This window comes from Zalophus californianus, chromosome 1 (genome assembly GCF_009762305.2).
Source record: "Zalophus californianus isolate mZalCal1 chromosome 1, mZalCal1.pri.v2, whole genome shotgun sequence".
Lineage (NCBI taxonomy): Eukaryota > Metazoa > Chordata > Mammalia > Carnivora > Otariidae > Zalophus > Zalophus californianus.
In genome coordinates, this window is record NC_045595.1 from 9,016,855 (window position 1) to 9,036,247 (window position 19,393).

The window sequence follows — 19,393 nt, forward strand, 5'->3', positions numbered from 1 at the left end:
CAAAATCTGAGTGTGGACCTTCTTTTGAAAAATCAGGTTCTAATAACATGGTTGTGGAGCCAGTTGGCACTAAGTGGGGGCTGGCTTGTGATAAGGGGTACCTGCCTCCCAGTCACCCGTGGCCCCCACCTATCCTGCCTGGCCCCTGAAGGCATTTGAACTTGTAACACCCTTTGTTTCAAACTCTATGAATTCTCACATATATACAAACACAACTTTCCTTTATATATATATTTAACAGAATCTCACTACCCATGCCATTTGTTTAATTTTTTGAATAGGTAATGGAATGACATCACTCAAAACTCTAAAACTCTAAAAAGGTATTTATCTTTAATTGTTGTTTGTAGGATTCTACCTATTCCATTCAATCAAACTTGTTGAGTGATTCAAATCTTCCATCTCCCTATTCCTTTTTTTTCCTGATTAATAGTTTCTGAGAAATATGTGTTAAATCCCAGTTTTGAGCAATTTCTTCCTGTAATTCTATCATTTTTTTTTGTGTCAGATGTTTTTAGGCTACATTCTGAGGAGCATACACATTTAATATTTTTATATCACACATTCTTGTGTAATGTTTATGGAATGAATCTCTTCATCCTAAAGAAAAATAAACATAATTTTCAAAAAAGGTATACAGTGAAATATCCTATACCTACCCTTGTCCCCCACTGACCTATATCCCCCCAAATATTATTAGTATATATGCTACTGAGCACCCCCCAATATGATTAGATAGCTCTATTTTGCCACAAAAACATACAGTACATATTATTCCTTGCTTCCCCCTCCCACTTAATAAAGTACTTTGGAGGGCCTTCTGAATAAATGTACTGAGAGATTCCTCACTCTTTTTAACAGTGGCACAATATTCCTTTACACAGATACTCCTCATGTGTTTATTTAACCAATTTCCTATAGATGAACATATGAGCTGTTTCCAGTGTTGCAATGGGCAAGATAATACATTTGTCATTTTTCACATGCAAATCTGTAGCATTAATTCAAACATGAAATTACTGGATCAAAGGGAACATGCATTTGGAATTCTTTTATATGCCAAAGTACCTTCCATGGGGGTTGTACCAATTCACACTCCCAATAGCAAGATATAAAAGTACCTGTTCCTCCACAGCTTTACTCAGAGTGTGTCAGCCTTTTGGATTTTTTTGCCCATCTGCTAGGTGAAAAATTATATCTTGGGGTAGTTTTCATTTGCTCTTCTGCCACTATATATGAGGTTCAGCATCTCTTCATAGGCAATACATGAACAATTGAAGAGAAAATATAAGCAAGATACATGAACTATGGACTATCTTGCCTATATTTTCTCTTCAATTGTTAGGCTTTTTGTTATTGATTTCTGGAAGTTCTTTGTATATTAAGGTGATTATTTTGTAGGCTTCTTTCCTAATGGAAAAAAGTTAGGAATATGGCTTCAGAGTCAGACAGTATGGTTCAAGTCCTGACTTTGTTACTCCCTTACTGTGGCACTTGGGTGAAGGATCCACCCACCCCCTCAGATTCCTCGTATGTCAATGGAATAATAAGAGTTCCAATTTTATGATGATGGTGGTGGTTGTCCCCATTTATCCCCTGCAGGGCCGCAGCAGCACCACCAAGGCTAAGAAACCACCTGGAGAGAATGACTTCGAGACCATCAAGCTCATAAGCAATGGTGCCTACGGGTGAGCCACCCGGGGCTCTGGCGGGGGGAGGGTGGCGGAGGCCGGGTGTCTCGGAGGTGATGGCCGGTCCTCGCTCTCTCCCCCTGCAGCGCTGTCTACCTTGTGCGGCACCGCGAAACGAGACAGCGCTTTGCAATGAAGAAGATCAACAAACAGAACCTGATCTTGCGCAACCAGATCCAGCAGGCCTTCGTGGAGCGTGATATACTCACCTTTGCCGAGAACCCCTTTGTGGTTGGCATGTTCTGCTCCTTCGAGACCCGGCGCCACCTCTGCATGGTCATGGAATACGTGGAAGGTGTGGCTGCTTGCAGGATCGCAGGGAAGATGGGGGGATGCATGCTGCTCATGGTTGCTCAGCGGCCTGTCTGAGCCCTAGTCACCATATTGACTATCCACCTGTATGTTTATCTACCTATTTAACTATTCAGTCATTGATTATGCATCTCATCTGTTTATAACCTAGCCATCTATTGGTTTATCTGTTTTCATTTCATTCAATATAGAACATCCATCCAATTACCCATCCATCCTCCATCTATTCATTTGCTAATCCATCAGTTTTTCCATCCATCCATCCATGTACCATCTCTTTATCCATTCATCCTTCCACCCACCCCATCCATCCATCCATCCACCCGTCTATCCATCTATCCATCCATCCATCAATCCATCCCATCCATCAATCCATCCCATTCATCCATCTGTCCTATCCTCCATTAATCCATCTAGCCACCCATCCTTCCATCCATCCACCCATCCATCCATCCCATCCATTCATCCAATCATTTGATTATCATCCCTTTGTCCATTCGTATTATCTGTTATCCATTATACATCTATTTTTAAAAATTAATAGAGTTTATTTTTTAAAGTATTTTAGATTTACTGAAAAATTGACTGGAAAGTACATTGAGTTCCCACATACCCCCTTTCCTCACAGTTGCCTCTACTCTTTACATGTTGTGTTTGTGTGGCACATTTGTTATAATTGAACCAATATGGATACATGATTATTAACTGAAGTCCCTATAGTAGGGTTCACTCTTTGCCTTGCACATTTATTTTCATCTATCCATCTTTTTATATATCTAGCCGTTTAGTCACCCAACCATTTATTCACCTACCTACTCACCACTCATCCATCCATCAATACCTATGTATCTATTTATTAATCCATCATCCACCCATCTATTTACTATCATATTTTTATTCCTCCATCCACAACTCTATTCTAGCAGCCTCTCATCCTATCTGGCTATCTCCTTACGTTCGTCCACAATTTGTCCATCAGTTTATACATCCATCTACTTAATATCCATCCATCCAGCCACCAATGTACTTTTTTTCCATCGGTTTATCCACCCATCGATGCTTATATTCACCCAAATATTAATTCATCTATTGCCCCAAACACACATACTGTGGTTATTAGGACACACATGGTCTCATGGAGCCACCCTATGCTGCCCCCAAACCTTTAGTCAACCACCCATTCACTCAACAGATGTCCCCTCATGGTTTTCCTCATGCCACATTGCCGCTGATGGCACAGCTGGGACCCAGATGGACACACCTCTGCCTTGTGGAGGTTACATTCTGGTCTGTGTAGCCAGACAATAAACAAGCCAAAGGAGAGCAGGTGATTTCATATATGAGGATGGCATCAAGGACCGTAAGGGAGAGGAATCCCAAGTACAACATCTCTTAAGTGAGAAGGTGTCTGGATTTGGAGGAGCAGTGAGGAGGCCAATAAAGCTGGAGCAAAGTGAGCAAGCCAGAGGGAGAGTGGGGGGAGATGAGGATGGAGAGGTGCTGGGGCTGAGCACGCAGAGCTTAGCAGAGCCCCGAATGGCATTGGGTTTCACTCCAGTGCAACAGACATCAGCTATAAGGAAGGTTTTAAGCAGAGCTGATAGGATCTGATTTATATTTTGAGAATATCCATTTAGCTGCTGCAGTGAGGGCAGAAGCAAGGAGACCAAGATGGAGGTGACAGCACACGTTTAAGGTCATGTGCCTTCTGAGTGTGGCCCAGCCCCAGAGTCTCATTTGGAAGACAATCCAGCTTGCTTCTCATCATAAGTTTGTGTCAGGATTACCTAGGGTGGTGGCCAAATGCAGATTCCTGAGCCCCACTCTCAGGGAGTCAGTCTGATTTGTGAGTTTCTGACGCTGAGCTAAATTTGGCTCAAGAAGAAAGGAAAGGAAGGAAGGAAGGAAGGGAGAGAGAGAGAAAGAAAAAGAAAGAAAGAAAGAAAGAAAGAAAGAAAGAAAGAAAGAAAGAAAGAAAGAAAGAAAGAAAGAAAGAAAGAAAGAAAAAGAAAGAAAGAAAGAAAGAAAAGAAAAGGAAAGAAAGAAAGAAGTTGTGATTAAAAAAATAATGTCGCCTTCAGGAATGGTTGTGTCTGGGTGCTCAAACTATGTCACTAGGAATCTCTTCATCTCTTGACTCTGCTCTTGCATATGTGGACTTCCCTCTAGACAGGCCCTGTCATCCAGCTGATCACAGTTTACATCCTATGAGTTCAGCAATCTTTGTGAAAATAGAAGGGGAAGTCTGAGGGCTGATTCACTGAAGCGACTGGGTTACATGCTGACCCAGCCGCTGCACCTGGAAGAAAATCTGGCCCTTGAAAGAGAGTTTAGGAGTGGATCTTAGGAGACCAAAATACGAATGCCCTCTGCAGCAAACCTGGTAGGGGCCAGGAATCTACATTTTAAGGCCCCAGACCCTCAAGATTCAGACTCCGGGAGATCAAGGGCCACGCTCCCAGGCTTTAATCCTGACCAGATCTCATCTCCACCATCAACTCCCTGCATGACCCAGCCTCTGAGTCTCAATCCCCTCCTGTGTGACACTGGCTGATTAGACTCACTTGGGAGGATGGCTTAAAGGAGAGAAGACTGGTAGAGGGCACTCCCCATGGGACCTGGGGAGGGGAGGCCCCTCTCCGAGCCTCAGTTGTCCTTGGCTGTACAATGGGAGCCGTTTGAGGTGAGGACTTGGTGGCTGGTGAGTGCTCAGCTCTGGGCCGAGGGTGCTTCCCTCTTCACGTGGGCCAACTCCTTCCCCCACAGGGGGGGACTGCGCCACCCTGCTGAAGAACATCGGGGCGCTGCCCGTGGAGATGGCCCGCATGTACTTCGCAGAGACAGTGCTGGCACTGGAGTATCTGCACAACTATGGCATTGTGCACCGGGACCTCAAGCCTGACAAGTGAGCCTCTCCTATCACTTCATTCCTGCCCCTCAGGCAGCCCTGGCCTGAAAGGACCAGGAGTGAAGTGGACGCGGGCCTCACTTCTGAGACCCCCGCCCCCCAACACACACACTCATTGCAGCCTACTCATCACCTCTATGGGGCACATCAAGCTCACGGATTTTGGCCTCTCCAAGATGGGGCTTATGAGCCTCACCACCAACCTGTATGAAGGCCACATTGAGAAGGACGCCCGGGAATTCCTGGACAAACAGGTGTGTGTGTGCGGTCGTGGGGGTCACCGTGGGTGGAGTGACCCGACAGAACTGTGGGGCCCAGGGCCTGGTGGGGGACTTGGCTCTCCCTCGAGGCCCCTCCTGCGGCCCCGGGCGCAGGCTGACGGCCTGCCCCCAGGTGTGTGGGACCCCAGAGTACATCGCACCCGAGGTCATCCTGCGCCAGGGATACGGCAAGCCGGTGGACTGGTGGGCCATGGGCATCATTCTCTATGAGTTCCTGGTGGGCTGCGTACCCTTCTTTGGTGATACGCCCGAAGAACTGTTTGGACAGGTCATCAGCGGTGCGTGCCTCTGTGGGGGGGCAGGTGGGGGCATGGGGACATGGGCCCACCCAAGGTTTTGTAGGCCCCAAAAGCGACCCCCAGCCCTGCCTTTTCTGTAGATGACATCCTGTGGCCGGAGGGGGATGAGGCCCTGCCCACCGACGCCCAGCTCCTGATATCCAGCCTCCTGCAGACCAACCCCCTGGTCCGCCTAGGGGCAGGTAAGGGGTCTGCTTTTCAGAGAAACTAAGGACTGGGGCCCATTGCCAGAGAGTAGGACTCCAAGTCCAAGTGGTCCGGGGCTATCTGCGGGGCTGGCCTTCAGCGGTCCCTGGAACCCCCTCCCCTCCTCCCTCCACCACTCCCTCCCCAGGTGGTGCCTTTGAAGTGAAGCAGCACAGTTTCTTTCGAGACCTGGACTGGACAGGACTGCTGAGGCAGAAGGCCGAGTTCATCCCCCACCTGGAGTCCGAGGATGACACCAGCTACTTCGACAGTGAGCAGGGACAGGGGGCGGGATCCGGTGAGATCGGGCCCTCGGTTAGGCCTAGGCTGGGACGGGAGCTGAGCGGGAGACCTCCCAGCCCTAGCCGGATGAGAGGGCCGAGGTTGTGGTGGGGGCGTGGATTGCTCGGAGGCGTGGCCTGGCATCGAGTGCCCTAGGTGGGATCTGGAGGTGTGGCTTTTCTGGAGCCTCCGAGAGTGGGGTGGGGACCCAGCCTGGGGGAGGGGCCTGAATCTGACCCGAGAATAGGGCAGGGGCCTGGCAGGGGCGTGGCCGAGCCTGCGGGGCCCGGCTGGAACGAAGATCCGGTTCCGGTGGGGGTTTGATCTGAGGCGTGGACCCTTGCCTGCGGTTATGGCCCACCCCCCAATCCTCAGCCCGCTCAGACAGGTATCATCACGTGAACTCCTACGACGAGGATGACACCACCGAAGAGGAGCCTGTGGAAATACGCCAGTTCTCCTCTTGCTCGCCGCGCTTCAGCAAGGTGGGCCAAGGCTGGGCTAGGGGTGGGGTGAGACCCGGGGGCGCGGGGCCTGGGTGGAGGCGGGTCTTTGCTTCCCCCAAACGACCGGTTGAGGAGGCGAAGGGTTGTGGGTCCGCAGTGGGGCAGAGCTGAGGAGACAGGAGAGCAGGGTCCCAGGCCCGAGGTCTCAAGCCGGGGAATTACTGAAGGGGTAAGAGATCTGGGGGTGATAAGGCCTGCGGGGGAGGCAGCCTGCGGGTCTTGGGACTGGCCTGTGGCACTGCGGGTCTTGGGACTGGCCTGTGGCACTGAGTGGAATCTGACGGGAACCTGGACAGATGTGGAAAGCAGGCCCACGGTGGGGCGGGGCTAGTTCTGGACGGGGCGGGGTCGGGACCTGGGGCTGGACGGAAAGAGCAGCGCGGGGGGGCCCGGGGCAAGGCCGAGCAAGATCTCGCTTTGAGGAACGGCGTGTAAGGGGGTTCAGGGCCTAGCCGAGGCGAGAGTAGACATAATTGGGTGAAGCCTGGGGAGGTGGGGCACGAAGGAGAGCATATTCTTGAGGGCATGGGCGGGGCAGGGCCTAACTTTGTGGAGTGGGGCCTGAGTTGAAGAATTGTAGGTGGTTGGGGTACCTCTCAGAATTAGGCGGGACCCGGCCTTGGGGGGTGGAGCGTAGTGTGGGCTGGTCCAGTAGCGGGAAGCGGATTGGTTCGGGAGTGAAGGCGGGAACTGAGGCCGGGCTTGCCTCCCACACCACCCGCCCGCCCGTTCAGGTGTATAGCAGCATGGAGCAACTGTCGCAGCACGACCCCAAGACCCCGGTAGCGGCAGCGGGGGCCAGCAAGCGGGAGCCGAGCGCCAAGGGCCCAGAGGAGAAGGCGGCCGGCAAGCGGGAGGGCCTGGGAGGACTGACCCTGCGCGAGAAGACCTGGAGAGGGGGCTCCCCGGAGATGTGAGCAGGGACAGGACTGGGTTTGGGGGCGGGGTCCGGGGGGGCGTGTCTCTTCTGACCACTACCCCTTCGTGCAGCAAACGTTTCTCGGCTTCGGAGGCCAGCTTCCTGGAGGGGGAGGCCAGTCCCCCGCTGGGCGCGCGCCGCCGTTTCTCTGCGCTGCTGGAGCCCAGCCGCTTCAGCGCCCCCCAAGAGGACGAGGATGAGGGCCGGTTGCGCAGGCCTCCCCGACCCAGCTCTGACCCCCCGGGCTCGCTGGATGCGCGGGCCCTGAAAGAGGCAGCTCAAGGGGATGGCACCCCCAGCGCTGGGGACCCCGAGGCCAGTGAGTGCCCCCTCCTGCCGCCTCCCCCAATTACGCAGTGGCCATATAGTGAACATTTCAGTGAGCGTGGTGCTCAGTTTATGCAAGAGCTCAGCCACTCTTCACACTGCAGCCTGGGGATTCTCATCAACATGGGGAACACCCCATATTCCATGCTCAGTCAACAAATGTATTTGAGCACTCCTCTGTATCAGGAGCTGTGCTAGATGGATATGTTACCTGCTTTCGTGAAACTCACAAGTAAGAGAGAGAAGCAGGAAGAGCATTTCAGGCAGAGGGAACAGGATACAGCAAGCCCGTGGCCTTGGACTGACCCCTAACCCACTTGCTCTGTTGCAGCTGACCGCCCACGCCCAGGTGACCTCTGTCCAGCCTCGAAGGATGGGGACTCATCCGGCCCAAGGGCCACTAATGACCTGGTTCTGCGCCGGGCGCGGCACCAACAACTGTCAGGAGACCCCGCAGTAGAGAAGAGACCTTCTCGAACTGGGGGCAAAGTCATCAAGTCAGCTTCCGCCACTGCTTTGTCTGTCATGATTCCTGCAGGTGACGCCGGGCTCCACGTAGCGGGGGAGGGGCTGTCTCCATGTGTGCCCGGATAGGCCAATGAGAACACTGTATTTTCCCTGTCCACAATGATTGGCTCTGGGATGGACCAATGAGAACCCTGGGACTTTGACTTGGGAGGAATGAGGAGCAGCTACAGGGAGAGATGTATCTTGTTGGTCCCAATCTCTGATTGTGATTCTTTGTCTGCAGTGGACCCCCATGGAAGCTCACCGCTGGCCAGTCCCATGTCCCCAAGATCTCTCTCCTCTAACCCATCCTCACGGGACTCCTCACCCAGCCGGGACTACTCACCGGCTGTCAGTGGGCTCCGCTCCCCTATCACCATCCAACGCTCTGGCAAGAAGTACGGCTTCACACTGCGTGCCATTCGGGTCTACATGGGTGACTCGGATGTCTACAGTGTCCATCACATTGTCTGGGTGAGCACACGTGCTTGGCGTCTATGTCCGGAGGTGGGGCGTGGGTGGAGGGGAAAGAAGGCCCTCCAGGGATGAGGGACAGCTCAAACTGTAGAACCAGGACCTGGATAAGAGTCCTGTGTGACCTGTGCTCTCACTTCCCTTTCTGAGCCTCAGTTTCTTCATTTGTAAAATGGGGAGAATGATTACTGTTTCATTAGGTGTTATGAGGATTGCTGTGCATGCAGAGTTAGGCGTCTGGCACAGAAGCTCAGGGAGCTTTCTTTGTTACCAATCCTGTGACTCTACCCCTGTGGGGTGTCTTGTCCCCAGCACGTGGAAGAGGGAGGCCCAGCCCAGGAGGCCGGGCTTTGTGCTGGTGACCTCATCACCCACGTGAACGGGGAGCCTGTGCATGGCATGGTGCATCCTGAGGTCGTTGAGCTGATCCTTAAGGTGAGTGCAAGGGAAGGAGCCCCGTGCGGGGAGGGCCAGGGAGGGTTGAGAGATCCTGGGGAACTGGAGCTGCCTGAGCAGCCTCCAGCAGGGCATTGCTCCCCTTTCTTCCCCTAGAGTGGCAATAAGGTAGCGGTGACTACAACGCCCTTCGAAAATACCTCCATTCGCATTGGCCCCGCACGGCGCAGCAGCTACAAAGCCAAAATGGCGAGGAGGAACAAGCGGCCCTCTGCCAAGGAGGGTCAGGAGAGGTGAGTGGGGCCAAGTGCAGTTGGCAGGCCTATAAACGGCAGGCTGAGGGAACGCTTGTGGTTTTGTGTTGTTGTTGTTTGAGCAATGCGCGGGGCTGAGGCGGGAAGTGGTGAGGACCTGAGAAGGGACGTGCCCAGGAAAAGTGGCCGGCCGGGCCATGGAACAAAAACAAGAGGACAGAGTGAGAAGGGCTGGGAGAGTGCGAGAAGCCAGGCAAGGAAGCTGTGCCAGGTTTCTAGGCTGGGAGAAAAACCTTGTGGGAGGTGTTTTGGGAGGTGGGCGGGGCCAGCACTTGTCCATTAGAGAGGGTGCTGTCCGGGAGCTGGTCCTGACCTGTTGGATATATTTAGACGGCTGGGAGGGCTAGGAGAAGGGATTTCTATGTGAAATAAGCCCGCTAGGCAAGACTGGGCCAACTGAAATAATTTCTTCCCTTAGAGGTAGGAGGAGCTAGGAGAGGTGGGTGGGGAGAGGAGACTGTTGTGTTTAGATCAGACGGTTTTGGCGTTTTGGCCTGGACAAGTCGTTGAGTAGGGGCTCTGAATGAGAGGAGCCAGACAAAACTGAGTCAGGTGAATTTCTTCCCGCCCTGTTAGATGGGTGGCAACTGGAGAGGGAGGGGCTAGAGAGGCGGGCGGGGCCGGGAAAAGTTGGTTCGGTGTGGATGGGTGTTCTCGCTTGGGCTGGAAGCCGCCAGAGAGGAATGGGGGCCTGAGATGGGGAGGAGCCAAATAGGACCGGCGTTAGGAAAAGTTCTTTCGGTTTTGATAGGTAGGTGGCAGCTGGAGAGGGAGGGGCCAGGAGGGGTGAGCGGTCCCCAGGGGCGGAAGTGCGGCCCTAAAGTGGAAGAAGCCAGGCGTTCTGGAACTTGGTGAAGGGTAGGTGGCCCCCTCTTTGTCCCCCAGCAAGAAGCGCAGCTCCCTCTTCCGCAAGATCACAAAGCAGTCAAACCTGCTGCACACTAGCCGCTCGCTGTCGTCGCTGAACCGGTCGCTGTCGTCCAGCGACAGCCTCCCGGGCTCGCCCACGCACGGGCTGCCCGCACGCTCGCCTACCCACAGCTACCGCTCCACGCCCGACTCCGCCTACCTAGGTACGCTCTGCGCCTGCGCGCGGCGGGCCGAGCGGCGCAGGGTGGCGGGGCTGTGCCCTGGCTGTGCTCCCAGCGCGCAACAGCCCCTCTCGCCCACCCGCAGGCGCCTCCTCCCAGAGCAGCTCGCCGGCCTCGAGCACGCCCAACTCGCCAGCGTCGTCGGCGTCGCACCACATCCGGCCCAGCACGCTGCACGGCCTGTCGCCGAAATTGCACCGCCAGTACCGCTCTGCGCGCTGCAAGTCGGCCGGCAACATCCCGCTGTCGCCACTGGCACACACGCCGTCCCCGACACAGGCGTCGCCGCCGCCGCTGCCGGGCCACACGGTGGGCAGCTCCCACACGACGCAGAGCTTCCCTGCGAAGCTGCACTCGTCCCCGCCGGTGGTGCGCCCGCGCCCCAAGAGTGCCGAGCCCCCGCGCTCGCCGCTCCTCAAACGCGTGCAGTCTGCAGAGAAGCTGGGAGCCTCGCTGGGCGCCGACAAGAAGGGCGCGCTGCGCAAACACAGCCTCGAGGTGGGCCACCCAGATTTCCGCAAGGACTTCCACGGCGAGCTGGCGCTGCATAGCCTCGCCGAGTCTGACGGCGAGACGCCCCCCATCGAGGGTCCTGGCACACCTAGGCAGGTCGCCGTCCGTCGCCTGGGCCGCCAAGAGTCGCCCCTGAGCTTGGGCGCGGACCCGCTGCTGCCCGAGGGCGCCCCCAGGCCGCCGGCGTCCAGTAAGGAGAAGGAGTCTCCGGGTGGTGCCGAGGCCTGCACCCCACCCCGTGTGACAACCCCCGGGGGCCGGACGCTGGACGCCAGCGGCACACGGCACCAGAGCGTGCAGACAGAGGATGGAGCAGGTGGGGTGGCCAGGGCTGTGGCAAAGGCCGCACTGAGCCCAGTGCAGGAACACGAGACCGGCAGGCGCAGCAGCTCGGGTGAGGCAGGCACACCCCCGGTGCCAATTGTCGTAGAGCCTGTGCGTCCTGGGGCCAAGGCCGGCGCGCCCCAGCTTCCTGGTGCAGACTCCAAAGGGTTGCAGGAATCCACATCCCTGGCGCCTCCCGCACCTGAGGTCCCCCGGGGTCGGGAGTGCTGGGTGCTAGAGGTGGTGGAGGAGCGGACCACGCTGAGCGGGCCTCGCTCCAAGCCCACCTCCCCCAAACTCTCTCCAGAACCCCAAACCCCCTCCCCAGCCCCCACAAAGAATGCACCCAGCAGTGCAGGGCCCCCAGTCCTACCCACTTCCCTCTTGGTCCCAGCCACCAAGCCTGAGGTGGGGCTGACCTCCCGGTGCCCTGCTGAAGCTGTACCCCCAGTGGGCCTGACCAAAAAAGGTGCACCCTGCCCCACGCCTCCAGGCCCGTAGCCGATGGGGCCGCTGGTCCTGCTCTGTACAGCCACCTGTATACATATGTACACATATAAATAAAGTGTGTCTGTGCTGTGTGAGCTTTCTGGGGCTCACCCCACCTCCCCTGGCGGGGCAAGACATTGTGTTTCTGCCCCCTTGCCTGTGTGCGTCTTGAGGTCTGATTACCAACCAGAAGGGAGGTGAGTCTTGGGTGGACCCTTCCTTGTGGTCCCACTTTGGGTCTCATTTATACACCAGCTGTCCCCAGACCGTCAGGGAGAGAAGAAGGGCTGTAATGTTGTCTGGAGTCCCAGTGTCCACTTGAAGAAAAAAGGTTAGCAGCCCCATCATCCACCAATTTCCTTTTATTTCTCAACAGTCCTGAATCAGGTATTGTGATTCTCATTTTGCAGATGAGTAGACTGAGTCACAAGTTAAGGCACATCATTAAGGTCACACAATTAGGCATTAAACTGGGGTTCAAGCTGAAGTCCCAACTGGCTTCTGAGCCTTAGCTCTTACATGCTCTGCTGGGCTTTATGGAAAGAAGGTTCTGTTCTCCCCACAGGGCTTCCAGGCCTTCACCAGAGGCTGGAAGGCCTTCCAGAGGGCTGGTAGCTGGGCACATAATGTGCCCCCACCCCGCTGCTCCTCTCTGAGGTTCCGATTCATGTCACCCACACAGACCCAGGGCCCTTCTGGGGCTACACACCACTTGGAGTGGTCTTCTGTGGCACTGAAGGCTGGTCCAGCTGGCTCAGGGAAAGCTATCTGGGTCACGTCCAGCACATGCTGGTCCCTGGAGCAGTTGGAGGGTAGGATGCCATGAGAGTTTTGCCAGAATTGGACCTGCAAGTTACTGCCAAGGGCTTCTGCCAACCAGCCAGAGTACAGGTCTGTGGAGGATGGAAAAAGGGCATGGACAGGGTCAGGGTCACTGCTGGGGCCCCTTTCCCTTTCTGAGCTCAGTTTCCTCAGTTGTCAATTCCTGGAAACATAGGGAATGACAAACATTAAAACTAATAGCCCTTACCAAATGCTTTACATGCATCATTTCATTCATAGCAATCCTTTAAAGTAGATAATCGGTGTCCCCATTTCTCAGACGGGTTAAACTGAGGCTCTGGTTGAACCACACATCACATAGCCAGAAACCAGTATGTGAACCCAAGTCAGTTATCCACCTCTCATTTGCTTGTGGCTCTCAAAGAGTCCTAGTCCTTATTCCTGACCTGCCCTTAGCCATGGACACACCAGGCACCCCCTCTGCCGAAAAAAAAGCTTTGCAACCCTTAGTCTCAGGACTCACCATCTCCAAATTTTCCAAATTTGGCAAAGCTCTGGAATGTGTCCCCTGCCTTGGATGTGAGTGTTACACTGCTGTTCCAGGGGCCGTGGAGAACATGGTGGCCCTTGACCACATCCTCCAGGTAGGGGACTTTCTGAGCGAAGGCCACATCTAGCTTGTGGTCATACACTAGGGGGTAGGTGTAAGTCAGCTGTCTGCCTGGAGAGCAAGGGTGGAGAAAATGAAGGACTGTTCCACATTCTGGCCTGGGAATCAGGGATTCACTTTGCCTCCCTGTCCACACTCACCAATCTTCCAGAACTGCGTGAGGGGAAAAGACACACAGAGCAGGGTCTGCCCATAGGTTTGGGCGTTAAAAGGCCAGCTGTATGCAGCAGAGGAGGTGGGTGGAGGGAACCGTGGAACACTGTGGACCAGCCAGAAGCCCCCTTCTTGGTCCAGGAGCAGCACGCCTGAACCAGAAGACAGGGATCAGAAGGACTGCTCAAGGCATCCCAACAAGCACGTATGCCACCAGGAGCACCCTCCATTTGCCGGGGGCCTGGAGAAGGTGTGGGCAGTGTCGACACCACTGCTGAGCTCAGTTTCTGCCGCTGTCAATTCTCATAGTCAAAAACAAAAACAATATTAATATAATGAGGAAGCAGATGTCCAGAGTCTGACAGAGCACCCCCCCACCACCCCATCCCTGGGCAGGGCAGGGGTTAGCTGGGGAAAATGCATAGGAAAACCAGAGCCCTTCCCCAGCCCCAATCCGGGACTCACCCTTTGTGTGCCCCCGACTGGACAAGTCCTGAGCCCCACTGGGTTTAGGTGGCTGGTCATTGTATAGCAGGAAGGCGAGCTGGGGGGAGATGGATGGGGCAACTTTAAATTTCCCTCCAGGCTGGGCCCTAGCGTCTCAACCCAGGTTCAGCCCAGGCCCCCCTTCACCTGGCTGGCATTCTGGTACAGCGGCAGCAGGCTGCGGCCCACTGCCCCCGCCGAGCTGTTGATGGACCCCGCGCCGTCGCGCCAGCCCCCTGAGTCTTTATCCATGTACTTGTATCGCAGTCCGCTCTGCGCCGCTTTCCCGGGCCCGCTCTGGGCTGGCAGCTTGTAGACCACGAACCTCGAAGTTGAGGAATGGGAGAAATGGAGGGAGGGGAAGAGAGAGAACCCTGGCTTCACCCAGTTGCCGTGCACCCCCCCAGGCCGACCCCGGGGGATGGTCGGCGCCTGCGCACTCACCAGTCCACAGGCTGCCCCGAGTCCCCGTAGCAGGTCAGGGTCCTTACAGGGACCCACAGCAGCGCGGCCAGGAGCATCGGGTTCAGCGTGGCCATGGCGCTTGGGTCCAGGAATCTGTGTTGGGGCCCGGGACGCCAGGTCACAAGCTGGGCCGGGCCGGTCCCTAGTCGACTTTCACTTCCCCAGACAGGCGTGGGAACCCCAGCCGGAACCTCACGAGGATGGAGACTGCCCGCGAGACAGAGAAGCTGAGATTTGAAAGTCAGTTCGAGGCCCTCCGGGGGCGGGGCTTCCTTTCTGACGGTCACTCCCCTCGGGCACCACCTCGCGCTTCCGGCGGACTCAACTCTTGATAATACTCCACCCGCCCGTCCGGCTCAGGCCACGCCTCCTATGACCCTCTCCCGCCTCCGACTCCTTTCCTGGCCAATCATAGCTCACATCCCTCCGCTAGGCCCCGCCTCCGTCTCTTTCTGTGGCTAGTCTCAAAACTGCTCTCTTCCGCTAGCACCCCGCTGCTCCGGCTCCTGGGTCAAACGCAGATTTGGATTTTTTTCCTTTCCTGTCTTACAACCTGAAGTCTAACTCTTGTGAACTTTGCTCTTTTAAGGGGCGCTTGTGCTCCTGATCCTCCCCCTTTTTATTCCACATGTTTTCCTGGGGCCTCCTGAGATAGCTATTCAAGGGAATATTTTGGATCGGGTCACGGTGGAGGGTGATGGGGCCAGGCTGAGGGCTGGGGACCCAGGGAGACGGTCCCAGTGAATGTACCTGGGGTTCAAGGCAGGAGACAAGGACAATTTAGGCTAAACTGGGGGTGTGACCGGGAGGGGCGGCAAAGCCTTCAGTGCCGAGAGGGGTCGCTGAAGTTTACATGAGGGTGTGAAGGTGTGTATGGCCCCCCAATCTCACCCCGAGAGTAAAGCTTCCTCCCATCTTCCAGCACCCAAAACCCACAAAGTCAGGCCAACGCTGAACCTTTATCTGGGAGGGGCATTAGTACAGGACCCGTTATAACCATTCACAGCAGATCCAGCCACTATGCAGAGCTTCATTAGTCAAGGTGTGAAACCCCCCTTCTAGGCCCAGGGTCTTTGGGAAGCCTCACCCCACAACCACTCCCACTGCCCAGGGCCTCTTGTAAGCTGGTCTGAGGGTCCAGCTCTCTGAGGGTCTGTCTCTCTGTCCGAAATGTCTGAGTGTCCCACAGAGTCCGTTTATTTGGAGGTCTCTCTCTCTTGCTGTATCTGTGTAGCTCTGTGGCTGAGGACGCGTGGGAGCTTGGGTTGGAGGTTCCCCCAGTCTGTCTATGGGCCAGCCCTTGATCTTTGGGTGGATCTGTGGGGCCGCGAATCCAGGAGAGGGTCCGTCCGAGGGAAAACCACCCTGTGTGGATCTGCTGTTGTTCCATCCCCAATCCCCTGGAAGGGTCCAAGTGTTGGGGCAGGGCTCAAAGATGACGCTTCATGTGCAAGGCCAGGTGATCGGAGCGTGAAAAAGCGCGCGGGCAGAGCTGGCAGCGGAAGGGGCGCTGTCCAGTGTGCTTCCGGTAGTGGCGGGTCAGTTCGTCCGAGCGCGCGAACCTCCAGCCACAGCCGTCCCACGTGCAGGCGTAGGGCTTCTCCCCTGGGGGATGGGTGGGGGACGAGGAAGCCTTGAGCGCCACTGTCCGCCCCACCCCTCCCCCGTCTGCCTCTGCATCTATCTGGTCGCACTCCTTTGCTCACCCTTGGTCCGTACTGGGGTGAGGCAAGTGAGGCGCCCCAGCACGCAAAATGTAGGGAGGCGCTCACTCTCAGGGGAAGGTCCTGATTCTGCACCCACGTCCTGCCTCTGCGACCTCGACCCCTCTGTACCTGCATTTGGCACCAAACCCGTTCTCATTTCCTGGACCCAAGTCGTGTCCCCTACCCCACTGGCTTCATTTCCTGTTCCCTATTACCCTGCCCCGGAGTCCTAAAGCCATCCCCACCTTCGTCCTTTGGCTTGGCTCCCTGTGTTCCAGCCCCTCCCTGGGGACCCTCCAGCAGCCGCCTAATTCTGCCCGCCCCCCCCGCCCCTCCCCCGGCCTTGACCCTTGGGCCTCGAAATCCAGGCCCTGTCCCCGGTGATTGTTCTCTCCCCAGGCTACTCCTGGCCTCTCCCCCCATGCGTCTCTGCACAGGAAGGTACACGTGGCCCTGTGGGGACTCCTACTAAATTTAGGCTTCACCCTTCCTCCTCTCCCCAGCCTCTATTCCACAGCCCCGCCCCGTCTTAGGATCCCTGGGACCCGGCTTTCTCCTCCGCTGCCCACCCTCCTTTCTAGTCCCTCTACGGTCCTGGACCTGCCTCGGCTTCTGGGCTCCGGAAACTGACTCTGGCCCTGCCTCTCCTCCTCAGTGCGGCCACGCCCCCTACAGTCTGGCTCCGCCTCCCCGGCAAGCAACCCAAGCCTTATACTCCTGGCCGCTAACCCCCGCTCTCCGCTGGCCCCACACCTGAACCCTCTGTCTTTGACCCCGCCCCTGGCATTCCAAGCTTGTCCCCTCTCCGCAGTCCCTCCTCTAGCCCGCCCCCTTTGTCACTTGCCAGGCTTTCTGCTCTTTGGCCCTTCTCCTGCCCAGGTCTTAGCTGTCTGTTCCCTGAGACGCTCCTCAGGTTCCCCAGGTTGTCTCCGTGCCCCTACCCTGCTCCCGGGGTCCCAGGCCGGCTCCCAGCTCCCTCTGCCCTGCCCGTGGCTCCGAAATTCTGCTTTAGCTCCGCCACTTGCTCGGGTTTTCCAGCTCCCCAGCCATTCTCTGGTCCTGAGGCCCATCCTCCAGCCGCGCGCCCCGCTCCCTCACCTGTGTGCGTGCGCAGATGAGCCTTTAGGTGTGAGCTCTTGGTGTAGCTCTTCCCACAGCCCGGGTGCGTGCATGTGTGCGCCGCCTGCCTCTTGCGCGCCCACGATCGCCGGCTGCGTTTGGATGGCGCCGCGTCCGCGATCCCTCCTGGGTCTCCTGCGGTTCCCCGGAGTCCCGCACCCGCCGTCCCGGGTCCCAGACAACTCAAGAAAGAGGGGGGTGATGTGGGGCCGGGCGCAGGCACCGGGAGCCCGCGGAAGAGCTGGAAGTGCCCTTGGTACTGCGGCACTGGGTACAGCGCTGGGTACCCGGACAGCAGCCCGTAGGGGGCGCCTGGCGCCGTGGGCACTGAAAGCCCGGTCCTCGAGAAGTAGCTGCCGGAGGAGCCCGCACCTGGCCCGGGGTACACCGGCTGCAGCGGCAGTGCCTTGGGCTCGGGGGCTGGGCCCAGGGCTGAGCCCGCGAAGGCGTCCGGGGCCGGGGCTCTTGGGGCCGGGCGTGCCCAGCCCGGGTGCTCCTCGGGACCCAAGAGCCCAGCCAGCCCCGGGCCGCCCACATACGGGCTGGGAGTCTCGGGTGGCGGCGGCGGCAGCAGGGGCGGCGGCGGGAACTGCACCCCGGAGCACTCGCCTGGCGCCACAGCGCAGGTTTGGGGCGCGCCGCCCGGCTCTGAGCACGAGAAATTGGTGAGAAGGAGATCCAGATCCCAGGCAGTGGCCGAGTCCCTCTCGCCGTCTTCGTCCTCCCTGGGCGTGTCCTGCAACTCCGGCCTCACGTGGAGGGGCAGCCCGGTGGGATCAGGGCGACCGAGACCCAAGTCCTGCACCTCCTCAGAGCGCCACCACTGGGGAGGGAGCCGGTAGCGTGAGGCTTCGGTGGACACCAGGGTACCCTGCCCAGAGACGGAAGGGGCTGGATGCCCTAATGGGGGCAGGCTGGCCAGAGGCTCTGGAAAGGGGTCTTGGTTGCTTGTCTGTCATATCAGTCTGTCCCCCTCCCTTACACTGCACACTCCCTCCAGCCCCTCCAAGTCCGGGGACCAGAGGTCGATGGGTCTGGCTGGAGACCCAAGATAAGACTGACATTATCTGGAGCCACACTCAGGCACGGGGGAAGGGGGGGAAGAGCTAGGCATGGAAGGCTGGGTGGGGGGCAGCCTTGCCTCAGTTTCCTCCAGGCTCTCCCTCTCCTTCCCTGCCCCCCCCAAAATTAATTCCCAAGATTAAATTCCTGCATTTGCTGTTTCCCCCTGATATCTGGGGTTGTCTTACTGTGGACTGCTGCAGTGTTCAGCTTTGAACCTCAGGTTCTTTTTTCTTTTCTTTCTTTCCTTTTTTCTTTTTTCTTTTTTCAAAGTAAGCTCTATGCCCAACATGGGGCTTGAACTCACGACCCTAAGATCAAGAGTTGCATGTTCTACCTACTGAGCCAGCCAGGTGCCCCTCCAAGCCTCAGTCTTATATGACAAGAATAGGTCCTTAGACCAAGTTCAGACGCCTGGCCTGGGCTGAGGACCCCCAGCCTTGGGTAAGATGCAGAGCAAGATGCAGACTAGACACCCCCCCCCAAGCTCTAACCACAGCCCAGGACCCCAGCCAGCCCACTTACACCCCACCTGGCCCCACCTTGAGAAAGTCCTCCTGTGTGTCCGGGAAGGGGCCCAAGGTGGTCAGCGTGCTGATGGAGGGCAAGGCGGTCTCAGCTGCAGCCATGGCCGGCTGGTGCCCACCCTGGGCCTCAGGCCTCCTCTCCCTCCGTGGCCTCGTGGGCTCTGAGACACCAATGGCCCCTTGGAGGGCTCCTCTCTGCCCTCAGCTGATTGGCTGCAGCCCCTGATAAGAGGCAGGCAAGGCGGGGGTCACTGTTTCTGGGGAAGAGACCTCATCTCAGCCTGCTTAAGGGCTGGGCCTTAAGGACTGACCCCATATAAAAAGCCAAGTCAGAGGTTCAGGGGCTGGGGGCTCAGAGGTTGAGGGTTCAGGTGTTGGTAAAGCGAGGCACTGAGTCCCCACAAAAGGAGAGACTTGGTGCCCTACTCTTAGTTATCTTCCTGTAGAAGGGGTAACAGACAGAATGGGGATCCTGAGAAGGGGCTTTGAGACACCCTTTCCTGTGACCGGGGCCCTGTAGCTCTCCCCCTCCCCAATAAACAGCAGCGACCGTGCTGATGGCGGGACTTGGCCTGAAGTCCCTGCCAAGCCAAGCATTATCAG

The 19,393-nt window shown here is 56.8% G+C and overlaps 3 protein-coding genes across 6 annotated transcripts in view; 1 reads left to right on the plus strand and 2 right to left on the minus strand.

The window, feature by feature from the left end:
• The window catches only part of MAST1 (microtubule associated serine/threonine kinase 1), a 34,689-nt gene extending 22,745 nt beyond the window's left edge, over positions 1-11,944 (plus strand). For all 4 annotated transcript variants that reach the window (XM_027587545.2, XM_027587547.2, XM_027587546.2 and 1 more), the window contains 16 exons: positions 1,603-1,688; positions 1,778-1,986; positions 4,770-4,908; positions 5,033-5,165; positions 5,305-5,470; positions 5,572-5,673; positions 5,826-5,948; positions 6,335-6,444; positions 7,200-7,378; positions 7,456-7,703; positions 8,043-8,249; positions 8,463-8,692; positions 9,005-9,127; positions 9,245-9,381; positions 10,288-10,475; positions 10,579-11,944. In XM_027587545.2, coding sequence (XP_027443346.1) covers positions 1,603-1,688; positions 1,778-1,986; positions 4,770-4,908; positions 5,033-5,165; positions 5,305-5,470; positions 5,572-5,673; positions 5,826-5,948; positions 6,335-6,444; positions 7,200-7,378; positions 7,456-7,703; positions 8,043-8,249; positions 8,463-8,692; positions 9,005-9,127; positions 9,245-9,381; positions 10,288-10,475; positions 10,579-11,831 — 3,633 coding nt within the window. In that variant the 3' untranslated portion in view covers positions 11,832-11,944. The remainder of the gene's footprint in view (positions 1-1,602; positions 1,689-1,777; positions 1,987-4,769; positions 4,909-5,032; positions 5,166-5,304; positions 5,471-5,571; positions 5,674-5,825; positions 5,949-6,334; positions 6,445-7,199; positions 7,379-7,455; positions 7,704-8,042; positions 8,250-8,462; positions 8,693-9,004; positions 9,128-9,244; positions 9,382-10,287; positions 10,476-10,578) is intronic.
• A 219-nt stretch (positions 11,945-12,163) lies between these two features.
• On the minus strand, positions 12,164-14,701 carry DNASE2 (deoxyribonuclease 2, lysosomal). Its single transcript, XM_027584977.2, has 6 exons — positions 14,356-14,701; positions 14,059-14,236; positions 13,891-13,969; positions 13,413-13,577; positions 13,126-13,323; positions 12,164-12,712 (listed from the first exon to the last, which is right to left on the minus strand). Exons 1-6 carry the CDS (start codon positions 14,448-14,450, stop codon positions 12,354-12,356), a joined length of 1,074 nt encoding a protein of 357 aa, XP_027440778.1. The 5' UTR covers positions 14,451-14,701; the 3' UTR covers positions 12,164-12,353.
• Positions 14,702-15,185: 484 nt separating this feature from the next.
• On the minus strand, positions 15,186-18,922 carry KLF1 (Kruppel like factor 1). Its single transcript, XM_027586828.1, has 3 exons — positions 18,806-18,922; positions 17,181-18,024; positions 15,186-15,981 (listed from the first exon to the last, which is right to left on the minus strand). Exons 1-3 carry the CDS (start codon positions 18,890-18,892, stop codon positions 15,806-15,808), a joined length of 1,107 nt encoding a protein of 368 aa, XP_027442629.1. The 5' UTR covers positions 18,893-18,922; the 3' UTR covers positions 15,186-15,805.
• Between the last annotated feature and the right edge of the window lie 471 nt (positions 18,923-19,393).